Source organism: Anser cygnoides, chromosome 1 (assembly GCF_040182565.1).
Source record: "Anser cygnoides isolate HZ-2024a breed goose chromosome 1, Taihu_goose_T2T_genome, whole genome shotgun sequence".
In the NCBI taxonomy this organism is placed as follows: domain Eukaryota; kingdom Metazoa; phylum Chordata; class Aves; order Anseriformes; family Anatidae; genus Anser; species Anser cygnoides.
In genome coordinates this window covers 76,965,427-76,986,400 of record NC_089873.1, presented here as the reverse complement: position 1 = coordinate 76,986,400, position 20,974 = coordinate 76,965,427, and the positions used below count along the sequence as shown (strand labels likewise).

Genomic DNA, 20,974 nt, shown 5'->3' with positions numbered 1-20,974 from the left:
CAGTCGGAATCAACCTGAGGTGAACTTTGATCAATGAGGTAGAAGTGCCCTTCTGGAAAGCTGATGAGAAACCCAAGAACACTGGCTGACCTTTTACTATGCTTTGTTGCTGTAACGTTGTCTTAACTGTTATCTTGACCTAGCCGATCTGCATCATGGTTACCAAGACTATGACCTGGATTCTCCATTGTCATGTAACTTGTCTCATGAACAAAACCAGCATGGATGAGACACTGACACAGCTAAATGAGAAAGGTAACAATGTCTGTTAGCTCTGTGTTGGTGTGAAAGGCTACCCTTTGACTCTGTCAGATCACTGCAATTACAACAAGGTCTACACGAGAGGGCAGCAGCACATGCTGACATGCCTCGAACAGCACAGTCACAAAGCCAGGTTGAAAAGCAGCATTTCTGGGCATACAGCACACAATAGGGAATCATAAAATACACAACATGCCATCTTTAAATGCATTCTTACAGGAAGGACACAATAATACTTATAAAGAGCTGTCCACGTCGCAGCATGCGTGTAGCTGATGCAGTTCTCACAGTCTCTGTGAGGCGAGCTCAGGCCCTTCTGAAACCTTCTGTACAGACGTGGGCTGAAGCATTCCGTTTTAGAAATTATATTGTGCCTGGGACTGGGAAGCTCTTGTTTCGCTTTACAGCTCTGCCACAGATTTTCTGTGTGTGACCTTGGGCGAGCTACTATAATCCCTTTGGATTGGAGTCCCCCAGCTGTAAGCTTGAGATAATACTGCTTCATCCCCTTTGACTTTGTCTATATATACTGCAAGCCCTGTGGGGAATGGTGTCTTGTTTCCTATTTGTTTGGCAAACAGTACTTAGCCCAGTGTGGTCCTGATCGTGGCTGTGCCATCTCGATAGTATTGCAATAAAGTATATTTTTATATCGTACCCAGAGGATGACAAAAAGTCACTCTGAGTTGGTTTTACTTTAGGGTAAGAGCAAAATGCAGACATGATGAGGGAAGCTGAGGGCCTCTGAAGGTGAATTCTTGTTTAGCTTTAATTTTTTTTCTCTAAAAGGATACAAAGGAAAGGCAAGTAAAGGAATTTATAAAAAAAAAAAAAAAAAAAAAAAACAACACCACTCTTATTTCAACTTTAGTTCAACCAATTCATCTTCCAAAACAATGCTATTACAAGAGGCAGCCTGACTCCTTTCCCAAGTGCTACTTGGGCGTGTGTTGTAGCTAATCAATAGAAATGATTGACTGAGCAGGCGGAGATTTGCTCGCTGGTCCTAAAATTTCCAGTATTTCCACAGGCCTGCTGATGTTCTAGGAACATACAAGCAACTAGTAATCCCCTGTGACAGGCTGCCATTTCATGATTGTAGAAACCTAAGTGCCCTTTGGTATTATAGTGGCTGAAGAGAGAAAGTGCACAAGAGTTAAATCATACAAGAAGGCTGCCTTTTTGGGGGTTGTTTTTTGACTCTGATGTGTTTTCTGAAAGCACTTCCCCCAAAAATCTTCAGCAAGCCATCAAGCTGCCCTTACTCTGGAGACCTGTAAAGAATGAGCAACCTTCAGTGAGGCTCAGCACAAAGACTTAACCCTTCTGCTTAGTTCTGAGATTAAAGATCATTTTAAGGCATTGCCATCTGATCCACTTACGTTATAGTTAGTGAGCCACAGGCGTTTGACAAAGCAACGAGTAATCAGCCCCACGGCACCTTATCTCATATCCTGCTCAATAAGTTCTTGCTGCTACCTTTGTCCACAGTCACCTCAGGAAGTGTACAGCTGGAAGCACCTCCTTCGATGAACATCTCTCCTTTGACAGAAAAATGGACTTAGTCCATCCCAGGCATGCAGTAACGCAGACAACCACATACTTCACATGCTGTGAGCAAATGCACAATGGCCCCGTAGCCTGAGAAGTGTAAGTACCTAGTGAAACTACGTGTTTGACGCCTCTTTGTTTGTTGTTGGAACACAGCCTAGAAGTCCCAAGAAAGAGTCTGTTATATATGAGCATGCACATACATGTATATGTAGTCAAGTCACTAGACACCATTATTGCTCTTGTCAGATTGGGAAATTAAGGCCCAGGGAGGTGAAACTATTTTGTTATAAAGTATCGGGTTTGTGTTTTCTTGTAGTGCAGATCATCAAGACTCCAGTTACCTCCACCAGTTTTTCAGCTTCAAGAGGTAAAATATTCTTAGAGCCTGAACTAAGAGCAAGGGAAAACTTCCTGTCATTGTTCTGTCTCCTTTTAGCTCATATAGGAAATGCATACACTCTCTGATGCACAGCAGATGGGTGCGCTGCATTTCATGGCTTCCATGTCTGATTAAAACCAGAAGATGAAAATGTAACTGAAGGGTATTAGTAAAAGGAACTCCATCTGGGTGATGCAATTCTGGGCCGGCTGCAACTGGGGATAAAAATTTGACTGATTTCTACTTTTTCAGGTAACTGTACCTAGCTAATTGCTTTCTCTTGCATACACAAGTTGCCTACTTTGGTAGGAAAGCCACGCAGCAAATCCAAAAAGAGCAAATTGTAATTACCCATTTATTTTGTTCCCGTAACAGAAGGAGCAGCTATGCATGGCATAACTATATTTTGATTTCAAGACACCCCAGGATCTACAGTGGTTTGAAACTACACGTCAAAAAAATGAGCATTTCACAGGGCTGTTCCTGCTGTAGTTCTTAATTGCATGGCTGAATCGCAGTTGCACCTGCTTCATGGTATTGGTAACAGGGACCGGTCAGAAGCAAAAAAAGGTTTCCTGTTCTCAGCGTGCAGTTGTGACAAGTGATGGGGCAGTGGTTCTGACCTGTCTTTCTGTTCCTTTGCTCCTTCTGTCCCAGCCAGAAACTCAAGACTCACAGTGCAGTGGTGCCTTCAGTCAAAAGAGGCAGCATCCATCTTGATGGCATTGTTACATGGACTCACAGGTAACATCCGTGGAAATGGAAGAGATCTCCCCTTTACAGGCTTGTACAAATGTAAACGATGTGACTGTACCCGCTAGGGAAAAGGCTAGGGTAGCCCTCAGCCACCAGCACACTGCTCCAGACCAGGCAGCTTTGTTCCAGGAAAAAGATACAGATGATCTCCGAGTACAACAAAAGTAAGTGACGTGCAGTACCTTGTCACTGACTTTGACGGACAGATGAATTGCCCTCTACCCCTTTGAATGTATGGCCATGGAGTTACTAAACCCAGGCAAACCCATGACATTACAATGTATTTCTAAAACAGTTATTGCAGACTCAGCATGCTAAGCAATTGCAAGAAACAGCTAGACTCTGGGAAATGCCTTCGAGGCCTGGCAGGACCCTTATGGGAGCATGCATCCCATAGATGGCTCCTGGGGCATGGTATACGGATTACTCTCAAAGGTCATTCAAAATAACTGTACTTACACTGTAATTTACAGCACTGGAATTTGCCCCCCTGACCAGCTGTGTTAGGCATTTTGTACAGCTGCTTCATGTTTCACAGGTAGATGGGTGGTAGGTCTTCACTTTCTTATTTCTCAGTTCTGTAGAACAAATTGCAGTCCAAACATACACCTTCCCAGTGTTGTGCCCAGAACACAAACAACCCATGTTTACACATGCATTTTTCTTTACAGATGGACTAGGAGTGCCCACAAACTTCGTCTGATGACAGCAGCTTGTTAGACGATGGTAACTTCTCTCCCAGGTGTTGAAGGATGCACAGGCAGCTTTCACTCTGATCCTTGCCCACACGTATTCCCATCTTCTTTAGTTGCCTGCATACCACTTGTAATAAGCAGTTCTTGTCTATTCCACATGTATTTTCTACTTTTTAAGCAGCCTGATATTAAACAGGTTTTCCCTACTCATTGTGTTGGTACATTCCCCTCTACAGATGCCTCCTTCCTGACTTCACTCTGGAAACTGAAGTCTTGAGTATAGTGCATTTAGTTTTCAGACCCAGCAAACTGTGTGTGTTCCAAAAAAAGAGCATCTGTAAGATTCTGTAGAACTGGAAAAAGCAAACACATTCATGCTTTCAGTCCCCTAAATCATGGCAGCTTCTCTCTAGAACAACAGAGGGCACCATTCTTCTCTCAAAAAGCTGCAGCTGGAAGAGGCATAGCCTCGCATTTAAACAAAAGTTTGGGAACTATAACATTTCTCTCCTCAGTAGGTGACTTGGATGGAATGTTCTTCCTCCAAGGAGGTTCGTCCCTGCGTATCCCACATCCTGGGGGAAGGCCCTGGTTCAAAGCAGTTCTCAGACAAGTGCATTTCATCTCTCTTGTGGATCTTGTCCTCGTTTGCACTGAATAATTAAGCAGACACGTACTGAGAAATAGCTTTAGCCTATTGATTAGGGTATTAAATCTGGGCTAAGAGGAAACCAGATTGCCAGTTCCTACCCCAGCTCCTGTAAACATCCATTATTTGTTTGTTTCCACTGGGTTTGTAATGTAAAATGCACAAACAGGACAGGAATCTAGGTTTCTCCTCTCAGGTGACTGCATTATCTTCTAATTATTGTGTTGTCCTACAGGTGCCTCCAGCATAGCCTCCCTGCCACCTGGTGAGTGCTGCCACTGCTGACAGCTTTGAAGTAAAGGAGTGTATCTCTTTCAGCTGCTGAAAACATGCTGATTTGTGCATCTACCTCTGTGAAACGCTTTGGGGCTGAGTTCTGACTAGGGGGCAGTGATACTCCTCGGAGGCCCAGAGAGGGCAGGGGCACAGATGTGTCCTATTAACTGGTTTGTACTGCTCTCTTCTGGTCCCATTGGCTGCAGTGAATTCTGTCCCAGGCTCTCATGCAGACCTAGGCAGCTCCTGCCTCTGGGCTATGCCATGTGAGCAGCAGCAGGATTATGCTGTGACCAGGACTGATGGCTGATCAAAGCCCCTTGGCTGCAGCAGAAAACAAACCAGGAGAGCTGCTGAGGCTGTACTAGTGTGTTCCCTGCTCACAGTGCAGCAGAAGGGCCCAGAGGGTGCCAAAGACCTCCAGCGTTCTGAGGTACACCTGGGAAATAGACGTAAATGGAAGAACTGCATATGCAACAGGTATGGTAGGGAAGGCTAGCAGCACCTAAATAAATAAAAAGTTCAGGTATCCAACACGTGTAGCAGATGCTTGGGGATTAAGCACTGCTGGTGCTCAAGTCGTTTTGTGAAGCCAAATAAAGGCTGGTGTGCCTGAAAGCCAGTCTGTTCTGTCGTTTGTTTTACAGTTGCATCAGCTATGCTAATAAAACCTCTTGCCTTCCCCTACAGACTTTGCTTATATCCGTAGACCTTCACCGTAACAACATTATTACTTAAAAAATGGCCTCTGCCCAAACTGTTCCCTGATTAGTTTATTAGCGCCTCAGCTCATAAAAGAGGGACGAGGGGCATCGCCACCGCCGCCATGATAACTGAGGGCACGCCCGGCACCGCCCAACAGCCCCAACGGGCGCCGTTGCCAGAGGAACCGCCGCGGCGCCGTCCCCCGCGCGGCTCTGCTCGCACGTGCTGGACAGCGTGCGCGGCGCTCGCGTGGGCGCGCGCCCCGGGCTGCGGCGGGTGTGAGGCGATGGCGGGGGGGGGGAGGGGATGGACCGGGGAGTCGTCGTCCGTGTGAGGCGGCGCCCCTGGATCCCGCCCTGCGAGGCGCTTTTCATCAGCCGCACTGTCGCTTGAGGAACAGACGAGTTCGACTTGAACATAAATGAAAAAAAATACTAAAGACTTTGTTTCCCTGGCTGCTGGTCTTGCAAATGCGTTTGGAGATCTTGCTGCCAGTGAAAGCGCTTTTTGTGCGTCTTGGGCTGCCTTATTGTTAGAGAGGCCGTCCTTGGTGGCCTGGGGTCGTTCCCGTTTGTTTCTGACAGAGATATTTATATTCCAGCCAAGGGGAAAAGTTGGTCCTGCAGCTAGAAGCTGGGGTCCAGTGCTATGGGCTGTGCTGGCAGCGCTGATCTCTACCAGGGAAATACTGATCGGGGGTGATACTAACACTAACACTACACACGGGGATGGCCGCTGGTCCGGGACAGCGGGCCTTCAAGTCACTGCAGTAAGCTGTCACCAAGTGTGAAGCCCCTAATGCCATAACTACTGTTCCTGTGTAGATTCACTTATTTGCAAACAATGTTATGTGTAAGCTAAGCTTGGTGCTTGCCTGCCGTCAGCTAACAGCAGGGCTGGAGCCTTAGCAATTTTGTTGATAGAGTGTGGTGAGAATAGAATCCGCTTCAGCATCTGTCAGATCAGTTGGCTCTGTAGTGCAGATATGACTCCAAACGCACTTGGGGAGCCAATTTTCTGCTGAGTAAGAGGGTGCCGTATTTACATACCTCTAAGGTCGTTCTTTAGAAATTGCTCAGTTGTGAGAGTAACGTGACCACAAGGGTTTCTTTTTTGGTAACTGGTTCTCCAGGTTTTGCTCTGGATAGAAGTATTTTGGAGCGAGAGCTAGCCTCACCTTTGAGCTTTGAGAGAAAGACAAGCAGAGATGCAGCTAGGAGATGCTTCCCTTTACTGGCTGCTGGGCTGCAATCATACGATCACGCAGACAGCACTACCCAGCAGATGTCTGTACTCAGGGAACTGCTGATACTGGAGGATTGAGGGGACCAGTTCCCAAAGCACTCATCCAAGATTTGCGCTAGTCTGTGTTGTGCAGCTTCTGTTAGATCAAGCACCTTGCTGTGATAAACTGCGAGGGGGAAAGGAATGTGGATGTGTTTCTAATGAGGAGCAAGTCTGCGTTTCTAATTTGATCCTAGATCTTGGCTGAAGTCAAAAATCTGTAGAGGCAAGTGATAACCTGTGCACCTGATTTTAGACTAAACCAGGATAAACAGGGACAGGGAAGCTGAGCTTTAAAAATGCATAATAAAAATAAATAAATTAACAAACAAATAAAAAGGCAGGCCTCTGTGGATGCTGGAGAAAGAGCTGTCCCCAGCCCCTCGGCCCTGGAGAGCAGCCTGAAATACAGTGCCTGCTTTCTGGGAGGCACAAGGGCATGTCTTCTCGCCCGTGCCAGGCGTCACCTGCCTCCTGTGGGGCACAGCACAAGCTCCATGCAGGAGGAGGCACGCTTGTGGCCCAGGAAAGGGCAGCAGCGGCAGGTGCAGTGCCGCTGGGCGCCCCGTGAGTGCAGTGAGGCAGAACGGACTCCGCCACTTGAACCAGGGCAGGGCAGCTCCGTGCAGCCTGCAGCATAGCCGTAATCGAGGCTGCGGTGAGTTTAGTGTTCCTGACAGATTGACAGCCCTGGAGACCTGTAGCCACGGAAAGGGTGCAGAGAGTGAGGTGACAGCAGCAGTTCTCTCTGGCCCACACATCCAGGACTTGCATGGCTGCTGCTAGTGGCAGGTGAAGCCCCTGGCTTCTCTGGGCTGTTTTGCAGCAAGCTACAGAGACTGCAGCATGAGCAGAGACAGTAAATAGAGATTAAGGCTTTTTTGAGTGAAGATAGCTCTAAAAAAGCCAAGTGTTTTTCTGTGGAGAAAAAAACATGGTGTTTTTGTTACTTGCTTTCTTTAAGGTCATGCTTTCAAGTTCATTTCTGCAAGTAGCAGGCAGGAAACTTCTCAAATGAAGGCAAAGATCATGTGACTCCAGGAGCTGATGTTCGAGGAGGAAAGGAAATACATTGTGAGACCCACAGACTATAAATTTACCAGTGCTGAAATGCAGTGCACACAGTCCCTAGGCTTGCTGGATGTTGAAGCCATTCAGTCTGCCCTGACTAGAAGTGAAAATTAAACAAACAAACAAACAAAGAAACAAGCCCCCAAACAGAGACTTAGGACCTACTCCAAAGCCCATTACGCTTGATTAAAGGACTCACATTGACTTACTTGGTAGGTCAGGCCTTTCTTAAACAGAGCTGATAGTCAATTTGAGTTCCATAACTGTAATCTTTCCAAATAAAACCTTCATTGCCTTTAGTGGGAGTTGCATGATACTACCTTCTATTGGCTTAACAATCTCAACTGTGTTTGTTTAACACACTATAATGGAACCTTTCGTGCCACTATAAAGTACTGGATAAATAAGAGCTGTTTTCAAAGTTTATTGCTTAAGAAAATACATTTACCAGCTTACAGCCTTTATCTCGTGGCTTATGAAAAATAATACAGCATGTACCCAAGTGTATGCAATAAATGCAGCACCCAGTCCTGCACTCTGAGCTCTGAGCACTCGGGAAGCACAGTTGAGAGTTGCTCCATATATGGTAGAGTTACAGAAAGTGTGTAGGGAATAACAAGCATTGATATTTGCACAGAAGTAAATGTATATTAAAGCCTGTCAGGCTGTTGTCTGTTTTTTTTTTTTTTTAAATTTCATTGTTGTTTTGTTTTTAACTCTGAGAAAATGTGAAATGTATAGTTTGACTTAGGCTCCAAAGGGATCTGAGGAAGCCTGGAATTGAATAATTGAAGCTGACTTTTAGGGTCCCTCCTGTCATTTGCCTTTTGCCTCCAGCAGCTGTGGATTATCAGTCTCAATTACAACCCCCCCCCCCTTTTTTTTTAAACCTGTTTGCTTTTGTTGGGCATTGGTATTATCTGAACACATATTTGTCTTTATGTTTTATGTAATAAAATTTAATAGACACTATTGACACTGTAACTTGGCGTGAAGTTATTTGGCATGCTTGATTCTAGGGCTAATAAAAATAAGCCTTCCTGTTATTGTACATGGTAAATACTGAAACTGGTAAAACCCTGTAAGGATCTTGGTTTATAGCCCAGTGAAATCTATGAATCCAATGAAGGCTGGAAATATGAAAAAGACATACAGCCTGGTCTGCATCCAGGTTTCAAACCACCCAAGTTGTTCATGAGGGGTACATCCTTTTTTTTTTTTTTTTTTCCAAGTTGTTCATGAAGGGTACAGGTTTCTTGATGCTTTTTTTTTTTCTTTTTTTTTCCAGAGGTGTTGGTGGCTCCACCCTTTCTGTGCATGTAATAAAACGGCAGGAAGGGCCTCATACTTGGTAAGGCCGATTCCCTCCCTGCTGCGAGGAGTCGAAGCAGGTAAGCACATTCATCCCTGCGTAAAGTAACAAGAATTAAGCTGTTTAAGTATGCAGGTCAGAGTAATGTAGTTGGTGAGTTATGGAGTTGAAGAGCTGCACCTTGTTCACGTTCACTCCTGTGATAATCCATGGCACAGAGCAGGACCCAAAGACAACTGTGGTCAGCGGCAGGTTTTTCCATTGCCTTTGATAACCTTTGAGTTCAGCCCACAAACAGCTGACTTCAACAGCTGTAGGGATGTATCGCAGCAGCCTTCAGCCTGTTGCCACCACTTGATGGAAAACGGACATCTGCAGAGAGCCTTTCTATATCTTTTTCTAGTAGGAATTAATTTCATTATAGTTTCTACACAAAAAGGCGTATACCTGTTTCTTAACAATCCCGCTTGAATGGTTTAGAAAAGAGAGCTTATTCTTCACCGCGGTCATATTTTCTCCTGCATTTCAGAGGACTGCTGGAATCAGGAAGAGTCTTGGAGTTTTCTGTGACATTTGTGCTCCAACTTCATTCATTGTCAGCACAGCCATGAGTAGAGTCATTGGTGTTGAAGAACCAGTAGAGGGAGCGCGAAACACTTCTTTTATATTTCTCTCTTACATAAACATTGGCTACCGTTTGAGGGTTTTCTTAATTTTATTTCCCTGGAACAGGAAGAATTTTTGAAAGAATGTGATCAGCGGCTCAGATATCAAATCTGTGTAAGTCTTTGGAGTGCTGCATTTCCATGCTATGAATTACCTGCCTGTTTCCACCACTCTATTTCCCCTCCTCTCCAACCCCCCCAACCCAAATGTTCAGTTTTCCTAGGTGATTTCCAAGCAGGAACGTGCATCATTCCTCCAGAGTTCATGATGCTTGTGCCATTAGATTGTCACGTCAATTGTAACGTTTGCTCTTGGTAAACAAAGTTTACACACAGCACCAGAAGTGTAAAATATTAATTTTAAAAGACAATTAATATTTTGCAAGAGGGAAAGAAAGTAAACATCAGGAAGAAATACGTGTTCCACGTGCATGATTTATATGTTGCTTAGTGAAACGTGCGAATCTGAGAGTTTGCTGAAGTGAGTTAAAAGAAGCCAAGCAAATTGAAACCCAGCTTAAAAATGTGAAGAGGCATTAAATGATTATCATAAGCCACACAATGATGCGTTTTGAAGCTCAGTGCGCCCATTATTAGGTATTATCATGAGATTTTTAATTAGTAGACAACCCCATTTTGTGTATTAAAGTTTTTATTCCTTAATAAGAATTTTTTTTTAATCACAAAATAGTGTGGAAATATTTAGATAATAGAATTCATGGAGTGCTGGAAAATACTGAATATAAAGATTGATTTCTAATATATCACATACTAAACTGTTCTAAAACAGCTGTTTTCTTGCAGACAATATTTATTTTTTTTAATAATTTAAGACAGCATAAGCTTGTATCAAGCATAAGCATCGTAACAAAAGTGCAACTTTTTCAGCAAATCCTCCCAAAAGATATTTAACTCAAAATATCATTAACACATATTTTCTCCCTACAAAAATAGCATGTCAGACATCATTAATTGGATGTATTAACAACTATTTACATACAGCCACTCTGTAGGCTAGTAAGATTTTTTTTAACGTTGTTTAAACACAGCGTTTGAGGCAAACAGTAGCAACAGCAGCAGCAAATGCACCAAACTGACTAACAGACCCAGGATACTTATTCACTCCGAGTCAGACTGTTGTGTCTCACCTCTTACATAACATTCAAGTGAGATTTCTCACAGTGCTACCTTGGCAACAAACTAAAAATATCTAGGCAAGGTCTTGGTTTAAGCCTTATTATAAAAGCTTTATCTGTGTGATTATCTGGCGTCTGGTTTGTCTCCAGAAAGGGAAATAGCGACATTTGAGAATGGGATGAGGAGAGAACCCATACAAGAAACTTGCCCCCAGTGGGCTGATCACCTCTGAATGCAAAGTGAGGGGTTCACCTAGGGCCTCCTGTTTGTGCCATTCACAATTTAGGATAAAACGTGTTCAGGCTGATGAATTGCTCTGTGTTTTCTCAGGGGGCAGTGAACGGGGGGGGTTTCTTTTCGTAGTTCAGTGCAGAAACATTCATTTTATACAGCAAGGTTAGGGGGAAAAATCTCTCAGGAACATAATTAAATAAAGACGGGATGAGAACAAAAACACTTGCCACACCTGTATACCTTAGCAAAAAAAAAAAGAAGTAAACACAAGGTTACATAATGGGTCTGACCCTCCTTCCCTTGCACACCCACAACTCGCTGGAGCCAAAACCTCGCGGCATCCCCGGGTGCTCAAGGCACTGCAGGTTGGGGCTCAGGGTTCATCCAACCATGGGCCACTCCCCGATAAAGTGCTACCACAGGCGCCAGGGTCTCCCCTTCCTTCCCTCGCCTCGCCGCCCCTCCACCCCCACCCTGAGCCCACCCAGGTCTCCCGGCCAAGTGCAAGTTCCTCAGTGGGACCCAGGGACACTGTACGAACCTACTCACGATAAGGTGCAACATTTAAGTTACCTTAGAGAGAGAGAGAGAGAGAGAGTATCCTTACTATTCTTCGTCCTTTCCTTCTTCTTTTTCCTCTTTCGTGTGTTTTTTTTTTTTTGTTGTTGTTGTTGTTTTCCTCCTTAACATATTTACGCATTTATAAAGCCAAACATTACAAAAATACTGAGTAGCAAATTTTATCCTCGGCGGTCCGCTGCGGGGACCGAGGGCTCCCGGGAAGGGGGGGGCGGCCGATTCCCCGCTCCCGGGCCCTGCTCCCCGCTCCCGCATCCGCCTCCCGCGGCCCGGCCCGGCCCGGCCCGGCCCCGGCGACCCCTCCCAGCCGCCCCCGCCCTCCAGTCCCCGGGGCCGCGGGTCCCAGCGCGGTGGCAGCGGCTCAGGGCCCCTCGGCGGCGGCGGGCTCGGGCTCGTCTGCGGGCTCGGCGGCGGCGAAGGGGTGCGGGAGGTGGGGCGCCGGGGACAGCCCGGCGGCGGCCGCCGCCTTCTCGGCGGGGCCGAGCACAGACGAGAGGCAGGGGAAGGAGGCGGCGGCTGCGGCGGCGGCGGCGGCGGCCGCCTGCGCCGGGATGCCGGGGTAGAGGAGCGGGATGGGGGCGGCGGGGTAGAGATACTTCTCCAGGCTGCCTTTATCCAGGAAGGGCTGCACGTAGGCGGCGGCGGCAGAGGGCGATATGAAGTAGAAAGGCAGGCAGAAGGGGGCGGCCGGCTGTCCGAAGGCCCCCCCCCCGCCTGCCCCCAGGGCCATCAGCGAGCCCAGCAGCGCGGCCTCGGGTCTCACCAGCGCCGCCGCCGCCGCCGCAGCCTCGGCGCCCCTCGCCGCCAGCCCCGGCGGCGCGAGCAGGGGGCTGCCGCCGCGGTCCGGCTTGAGGCGCTTGGGCGCGGGGGGCGCCTCGTCCCCCGACGGCTCCTGCTTGATGGCCAGGCCGGGCAGCGCCCCCGGCGCCCCCGCAGCCGGGGCTTGGCCCCGCTCGCAGCGCCCCTCGGCCTCGCCGCCGTAGCCGCTGTCCGTGTCCGTGTCGGTCTCGGCGCTGAGCTCGGCGGCGTGAGTCCGCTGGATGACGGGCACGCAGTTAGCCTGGCCCTCTGGCTTGTGGCAGGGGGGGGCGGGCGGGGAGGAAGAGGAGGAGGAGGAGGATCCCTTGGTGAGGGGGCCCGGCGGCGGGGACAGGAGCTGGGGGCCGGCGAGGAACTGCGAGGAGATGGAGTGCAGGTGGCCGAGGAGCTGGGCGCATCGCTGCTCGCGGGGGGTCCAGCTCTCGAAGCTGGAGAGGTACTGCAGCACTTCCTTGGCACACGTCTGGAAGCCCGAGTGGAAAGCGTCCAGGTCGGCCTGCACGGGAGATTTCATGGACCGCTCCCCTGCGGGGAAAGCCGAGAGGGGACGGTGTTTGCTCGTCCTGGGCCGCCCGGCTGCACACCTCCCCCCGGGGCCCGCTTACCGCTCTGCAAGGCGACGATCTTCTGGTGCTGCTGCTCCGTCAAGGCCGTCAGCGCCTTCAGATGTTTCAAAGTCAGCTCCAGCACCACCGCTTTCTCCAGGTGTCCCAGCGTCTGCAGGGGCAGAGGGGGAGGTGGTGGCTCGACAGCCTGTGGTGTGCCCGCAGCTTGGGGACGGCGGCCCCCGGGGCAGGGGTCGGGGTGCCCGCACCCCACCCGCACCCCACGCAGGGGCTGCCCCACTCCTCACCGTCAGCTTCAGATGCTCGGGCAGCAGGTCCTTCAGCTGGGCAATGCACTCGTTAATCCTGTCTCGCCTCTTCTTCTCTATCAGCCTGTGCGGCAGTTTGTACGTCTCCTAGGGAGCAAAACCCGGGGAAGCCGGGCAGTAGGGGCACGCCGACCAAAAGCAAAACAAGTGTCACGCCGAGCTCCGCCGCCCCCCCGGGGACAGCGACAAGGACCGGCGGCGGGGATGCTCCGGGGGGCGAAGCCGCGCCGAGAAATTCGGGCAGCCCCGGAAAACTTCCTCTTACCTTGTTCTCGTCCCTCTTCATGCCTCTTTTGGGCTTGCACATGTACAGGGACGGATAGTCCAGCCTGCAGAAAAACACAAAGGTCCTGCGGCGGCGGCGGGAGCCAGAGACCCCGAGTGGGCGAGCGGAGCCGGGCGCGGCGGCCGACTGCCTCCGGCGCCCTGCAGCGCTTCCCGCAGGAGCCGAGACGAGCCGAACCGAGCCGGGAGGCAGCGTGCCGGCGCCTTACCCCAGAAAATCCCTGTGCTCCAGGAGCTGCCGCTCGGGCAGGCGGGGGATTCCTTCATCCATGGCTGGCGGCGGTCGCTGTCTCGTCGCTGCTCTCGGTCGAAGCCGTGGGATGCTGCGAGCGGTCCCTGCAGATCCGCGGGCGGCTCTGTGCACATGCAGCCTCCGGCCCCGCTCTCCCGTGCAGCGGCCAAAGTGTGGGGCGGCGCGGCGCGGCTCGGCTCGGCGCGGCTCGGCTCTGCCCCCCCCGCTGCCTCCGCCGCTCCCCCTGCCCGCCTCGCTCCTGCTCGCCGCTCACACGCCCGCAGCGCCGCGACTTTGCACCCGCCGCGCCGAGCCGCGCCGAGCCGTGCCTGCCCGCGGGGCACGCGCGCCGCCAGCCAGCCCCGCACCCGGCTCACGTGCGGCGCGCGCCGGGCGGGCGGGGGGGCGGGGCCTGGGGCGGGGCCCGGGGGAAGGGGGGGCGGGGAGGGGGGAGCCCCCGTCGGGCTGCGGAGGGGAGGGGAGGGGACGGGGGGGTCCCCGCCGCCGGCCCCCGGGGCCGCCCTGCAAGAGGCCGGCTTCCCCTGCGCGCCTCTGCCGCCGCGTTTTGTCCCTGCGTTTCTGATGTTTTAATCTTTTTTTTTTGCATTATTTTATTTTACTTTATATTTTATTTTATTTTATTTATTATTTTTATTTACTTTTATTTCATTTTTTATTATTTTCACTTTTATTATTTATTTCCACTTTTATTATTTATTATTTTCGCTTGTCTTTTCAAACGTTCCTTTCCCCTGTCCCCATCACTGCTGTCATTCCCCCCCTGCCGCACATAATCCCGCCTCACCCCGCGCACAGGGCCGCCAACGTGACCCTACCTCCCCCCGCCGCCGCCCCGTGCCCCCCCGGTGCCCGTGTGCTCGTGTCGCTGCCCCCCGTGCCCCCCGCTCCCCCCGGCCGTGCCGCAACGTGCGGGGCCCAGGCTGTGCGGTGGGCGGGGAGGTGCCCGCTGGGAAATGGCAGCACCACGCACGCACGCAGACAGACAGACGGGCGGGCAGGCAGAGACAGACAGGCAGGCGGCCACGCGGGCACACGCACGGGTGACTCGTGATTTTTCCACGCCGGGTCTGCACGAGGGGCCGGGAGCGGGGAGGGCTCCGCAGAGGGGCCGCAGGCTCCTGCCTCCCGGCCGTAGAGCAAGCGGCACTGCAGGCTGGTGCAGCTCCTTCCCGGCAGCCTGATGGCATTTTCACGTTGCCAGTGCCACGAAAACAGGGGCTAAAAATAAACCGGGTGCCGCACGCCGGGAGGTGTTGTTTGGGGGGGAGAGGTCCGAGCCGCTGCCGGGGGGGGGGGGGGCGGCTGCGGCCCTGATCCCTCGGGAGGAGGAATTTTGGGGCCGGGGGGGTGTGGAACTTGTGGGGCGCCTGCTTTCCCTAACTGATACAGGGGAGTGGGGAGCAGGGGGGAGCACTTCTGGAGCACCTCCTTGCGGTGCACCTGGAGCATCTCTGCCAGCTTCATCCTCTCTGGGACAACCTGCAAATGTTCAAATTACAGCAACAACATCCGGAGCGAGACTTAGCTTGCAGGAGGAGAAATCCTGATCGTGGGATTCCTCTGAAACCGGGTGGGAACGGAAATCGAAAATGATCAAAAGGTGCAAAACATGATCTGAGACAGCTGGAGGCTTTGCAAGAGAAGTTCAAGCAACATCTGGAAACTTCTAAGAGAGGTTTATAAGAGGTCACCTGCAGACAAGGATAAAAGGCTTCAGTGTCCAGAGGGAGTGCAAAATTCTCCTGGAAGATTCCCAGTTTAAAATGGCAAGATGGATCAAAGAGGTGATCAGCAGCATGACCATCATGGAAAAGAATGTTTTTCAGAAAATAAGCGGCAGAAGAAAAGCTTTGACCAATTTACAAGCCAAGATGAATCACAGCAAAGAGTTAAGAAGCTGAAAAATCACTTGGAAAAGGATATCAGAGGTTTGCAGGTCACCACAGGGCAAAAACAGCCTCCTGCCGGAGACAAGGGCTAGCCAGGGCACCGCTAATCCCAAATGATCACCACCATTTTCAGCCTAGGAGGAACGAATCAGAATGCCTGTCCCAGCTGGGTCCTTGCAAAAGCCACCCTCTTTGAGGAGACTCCATTTGGGAGGTTTATTCAAGTCAGTCAATAACCATGGCGTAAGGGAATGAATGCCTTCAAGATACAGTGCCTAGGAGCACCGTATTCGTGAAGGTATTAACAAGGACTTTTGGGGTAAATTGGACATCAGCCTACGCATAGATTTTCACTTATGGGATGACCAGATGGAGACCAAGGGAAAAATCAAAATGAGAGCAGACAAAAACTGGGTCAAAAAAGAGGTCTGGCTGTCCCAGTGTCCAGCAGGAGATGCCTAGGGAGGAGCGAGTGAGCAGAGTCTGCGTGCGAGGAAAGCTCCCCAGCCCCATCCCCCAGGTCCCAGTGGCCCACGGTGCAGAGACTTCCTGAGCCAGAAGCGGTATCTCTTAATGTGTTTAATGGGAAGCCAAAGACACTGTGAGAGGCAGAGGAGTTTGCCAAGGTGCTTAAATCATTGGTTGCAGCAGAGCATGAGGCCAGGAAGCAGACATTGGTGAGAGGCTGGTCAGTCACCAGCAGTCCTGTCAACGCAGCTCTGTGGCTAGTGCAGAGAGGAAGAAGAGAACTTTCCATTTCAGACTGCCACGCATACCTGAAGAATGTAAAATGAGGGAGACGGCGGCCATGCAGACACACAGCTGAATTCTGAAGCAGAAATAAAACGACCTGACTGAGGGAAGGTGGTGGGCCGAGAGGAGACACAAGGTGCAGCAAGGCCTCTGCAGCGCTGGATGAGAGCAGAACGCCCAGCCAGCTGCAGCAATGGGGTTACAGCCAGCCTGGAGGGGCAGAGATCAGGGCCCGCTATTGTTCAAAACCAATTCAAAACAAAACAAAACAAAACAAAACAAACTACGAGGGGGAGGTTGGTCACTGAGGCAGTCCTAGGCTGTGGAACCCCATGGCCTGGGTGATATTAGAAATGGCCCAAACTCTACCAGACTAGGCAACCTGGAGTGGTACTTGGGCTACCACTGACCGAGCTGATCAGCTCAAGAGGAATAGTGGGGACAGGAGAGCACAGACACATCCAAACCTGGGAAAGTCAGATCAACGAAACAGAGGCACTGGACCAGAAAGTCAGGTGTGATGGGGGGCAGGCCAGTCCTCAGCGCTGTGTGGGTGTAACTGCGTGATAAACACCAGGAACTGTGCCGTCGGTTTGGAAATTCCCTTTAAAGATTTGTCTCAAGTGAAGCAAACCATTTGCAGGTAGCTGGGCTGCAGTTAAAAGTTGTCCTGTCTCCTGGGGCAGTAAAATTAAAGGTGGCTTCAGCCTGAGGCCACTTCCAGCCCTGGCTGGTGGGAGGTCTGAAACCTGCTTGGAGACCTGGGGCCTTACCCAACAGCTCAGATCTTGTGGGGGTGAAACAGAAGCGATCCCCATCTGTCTGCTGGGAGTTTTGCAGGAGCAGCAACCAGGAACAAGTAAAATAACCTCCCCCTCAATTCCCCCTCTGCAGTCACTGCCAAGAAGCTGTGTCCGTGAATGACAGTACCCTTAGGTTCAGCTTGGTCACTCACAATGCACCTCAAAGCTGTGCATTGGCAGCAAGAAGTGGAGCTGGAGGATGAGGAAAATTGCTTTCTCAGCAAAGCCTGATCATCTGGTGCTTCAGTGATGGTTGGGCCTTACATAATGCACCAGCTCTGCTGCAGAGGCTGGTGGGGAAAGTATGTCACACCACACCATCAGGAGGCCTTGAATGGCCTCAGCCTTTCAAGAGGTCTGTTGCACTTATGCTATTTATGGGTGCACGCTGAGACCTTTGGACAAGAAGTGGTAGGTGCAGTTACACATGGCTGGTGATAAGTTCAAGGCTGGCAGCCTGTAACTGGTCCCAAAGGAAAGGGAGCTGTTCCAAAAGCCCGTAAGTTACCTCTGCCACACAGCTGGTGATGGGGAATTTCCACTGAAATAAAGAAATCCCTGAGACTTTGTGGAGCTGGCCCTCTCCCCAGCCACTCATGGAGGTACAGGTTGGTAGGACTCTGCTCCTGTTACAGAAGGTTTGTTTGTAGATTTGCTAACATTGCAAAACACTTGCACAGGTAGGGTGACAGAGGGAGAACATTTCAGTGGCCAACAGAAAGAGTTTTAGCAGTTTTAACTAGTGCAATTCTTCCCAGTGGTTCAATTTGCAGATAAGTTGTGTTAGGATTTGCACAGGAGGAACACTACAGTAAAGGCAGACTGTGCATCCCCACTATAGCTCACTCTGTGGGCTTAGGAATCCCAAATGCAGTTTGCCCAAGCATAAAGAAAAATGTCAGCTTTGCAGCTGCACATTGAACTACACGTGGGCACAAACAGAGTAGCAGTGGTGCCTAGGCCTGGCAGTGGCTCCGGGGCTAAATGCAAGCAACGTCGATGATTCTTAAAGAGGATGGACGCTTGTTTCCTCTCTTACAAGTTGTAGGTGTGTAAATGCTTCTAGTTCACCCAAGGAGACTGAGGAAGGGCAATGCCAGAGAGGGAACATGGGCTCCCAAACCAGCCTGTGTCAGCAGGTGCTTCACAGAAAGCATCTCAGTAGCTAGAAAGTGAGCTGGGAAACCCAACTGTCCTGAAACAAGGTACACCTCTGGAGTACAACAATGTGTATCCTTGGAGTACCAAGGGAAAAAGCGCTCTGGTCATGGTGAGAAAGTTTGGAGTTAAAGATAAAATACCGCATAAAAGTTACAGTGCATGGAAACAACCTGTGGAGAACTGTGTTCAGTGATGACTGGAGCGGGAGGTTCTGAGATTATTATTTAAAAACTGGCAAATGTTTTGAACTGTCCTGACTGTCTATACATTTCCAAAAAAACTTAGCTAAGCTAAGGGAAAAATTCTATTGGGCAAGATTCAGGAAGGTCATTGAAAATGTGTGCAGATTAATGCCCCTATTGCAAATAACGGTCCCACAGAAACACAGGGAGACACCATGAAGTAGTGTCTGACAGAGTCATTTCATTAATGGACTGCATTGCCTGATGTTCTTGTGTTTCTGTCTGAAGTAGATTCTGGGAGCTGCAGACTATTTCACAAAATGCCCCGAAGCTTGTCTGTTAGGACACTGGTGCCAGATGTCCAAATGAAAGACATCGTCTCCCTCCAAGTCCTAGGAGGTATGGCATGATTGCCCAGTGCTCAAGGGAGAAACACTGCATCCAGAACATTTCAACAGATCTGTGAGGTGGCTGGGATCCCTAAAACATCTCCATGTGACCACAGCCTGAAGGGTTGGTGGAATGTTTTTCTGCAGACTTGTAGTCAACTGGACTCCTCCTCGGAACTGCATCAAGTGGTAAGACCCAGCATATCGAAGTGCTTTCACACACCTTAGGAGCAGCAAACCCCTTCTTCATCGTTCTGGTGAAAACCTTAGGGCTCCAGCATGACTTTTTGTAGAGTTTCAGGAGAGGAACAAAGGGTTTTGGATCATGCATAGGGACACATGGTCCGAATATATATACATATAGTTAGATCAATTTTTTTTTTTTTAAGTGGAAATCTGGGATATCTTACAGTCTTAAAAAAAACAGGGAGAGAATCTTAGAAAGGATAAGCCTAGAGCAACACTGTAGGACTTGCCGTCTAAGGGCCTGTAGTACTGACCTGGATATTTACGGTGATACACAGAGTACAGTGGGGTCCTGAAACAAAATCCAGTGCTGCCCATTAGAAAATGCTCTGTGTAAAAACATATTGGAAAAGAAAATTTCTGGGTCTCACTCTTCCTCCACTCTTCTGTAATTGCAAAAGTAGTTATGAAAAGAGAGCCTCCAGAAATCCTGAATGCACCTGGGGAGTGTGCTGCAAGTGGCTGTCTAAAAATAAATCAAGGAGCAGGAAAACTGAGAAAGGGGAGCAAAAATGTTTCGGATTAGTGATAGGAAAATACCTTGCTGCAGCATACAGGGTAATTACAGATAAGTAAGAATGTGTCACTCATCACTTCTTGAATGATTTTCCCTCATTCTCTTTGGCCTGGGTTTATTACAGCCTAGTCATTTAGAGCTCATGCAGGACAAAGGAGGGGGCTGAGTTGGGGGCTCAGTCCCACCGCAAAAGAGCAAGACCCAGGCTCCTGTTGTACAAGTCCTCTTGGGCTCAGGAGGGAAGGCTTAGTGGTTTTTTGTTTGTTTGTTTGTTGTTGTTGTTGTTGTTGTTGTTTTGTGAAACAGGACTCCAGTGACAGGGCCTCTAAATTCATAATCAGGTTCTCCTCTGAGCTGGGATAATCTTCAAGGCCACAAATTCCTGGTTAACCTGTAGGAGCAGAAGACATAATAGTGCTTTTTCTGTCTCTTTCATTGTAGACTTTCTGCTTAAAACTGCCCTCAGACCACCCTGCCTGTCCTTTTGCTACATGGCAAGAGTGCATAAGGGCATACAGATCTGGAGGGAACTGGTGTGTCGAGCTTTTAAGCAGCAGGACCGAGATAGAAATCATGGTATCTGCTGTGCCTGTCTTTAGGATGAGGGGTTTGAGCCAGGCTCTACAAAGTCATCCCCATTTAACTCATCTCCCAGCACAACCAGGCAGGCTCCACTGCTCACCCCACAAAGCGAACTTGCATTTTTATTACTTGCCCTTTTATGTGGACTAATGTGATATTTCATGTTCTATTTTGGTTTTAAGCACGAACCTTTTCTTGGTGTAGCCAAAACCAATGCATCTCTGTGCTGGGGAGCCCCTAGGGTTTGACCATCCCGTAACACTTGCTCTGCAGGATGGGACAGGAGCTGGGTGCTGGCAGTGGTTTCATGGCAAGTGCCTGCAGCGGGACAGTATCTCCCCAGCTTCTGTGGGGATAAGCAGAGCAAAGGGGCAGCAGTAGCAGTTCCCTCACTCGGGCGAACTGGTTTTCAGCCTCCTTTCTGGGCCTGCCCACTGGAAGAGTCTCCTCAGAGCACTTGGATGCATCTCGATGCAGTGAAGTCCGTGCTGTTTGTTCAGCAACAGATGCCGGAGCCAGTCATATTTCAGATCTACAGCTCCATGTCTGTAGAGTTCAGGACAGCTGAGAAGTGAACACTTTCTCAGCAGAGAGAGGGAAATAAAAACACCTCGATGTGGCGTTGCTGTTTGTCACCCTGCTTGTGCTGCTGGCAGCTGAAGCC

The 20,974-nt window shown here is 49.8% G+C and overlaps 1 protein-coding gene across 2 annotated transcripts; it reads right to left on the bottom strand.

Annotated features, from left to right (window-relative positions):
• Positions 1-8,038: 8,038 nt before the first annotated feature.
• BHLHE41 (basic helix-loop-helix family member e41) lies at positions 8,039-14,132 on the bottom strand. 2 transcript variants are annotated; one of them, XR_010832790.1, is made up of 6 exons: positions 13,745-14,132; positions 13,516-13,579; positions 13,230-13,337; positions 12,982-13,093; positions 11,552-12,901; positions 8,039-9,665 (listed from the first exon to the last, which is right to left on the bottom strand). XR_010832790.1 is itself a non-coding variant. In XM_048055082.2 (5 exons), the coding sequence occupies exons 1-5, from the start codon at positions 13,804-13,806 to the stop codon at positions 11,919-11,921; spliced, it is 1,329 nt and encodes a 442-aa protein (XP_047911039.2). In that variant the 5' UTR covers positions 13,807-14,132; the 3' UTR covers positions 10,399-11,918. The 2 variants fall into 2 exon arrangements, 1 of the variants encoding a protein (XP_047911039.2); XM_048055082.2 differs by lacking the exon at positions 8,039-9,665 and having other exon boundaries at positions 10,399-12,901.
• Positions 14,133-20,974: the final 6,842 nt, after the last annotated feature.

Coding starts and splice junctions, on each gene's coding strand:
- BHLHE41 (XM_048055082.2), bottom strand. CDS start 13,806: ATGGATGAAGGAATCCCCCGCCTGCCCGAGCGGCAGCTCCTGGAGCAC. Junction 13,338..13,515: donor TGAAGAGGGACGAGAACAAG/GTAAGAGGAAGT, acceptor TTTGCTCCCTAG/GAGACGTACAAACTGCCGCA. Junction 12,902..12,981: donor GATCGTCGCCTTGCAGAGCG/GTAAGCGGGCCC, acceptor CTTTCCCCGCAG/GGGAGCGGTCCATGAAATCT.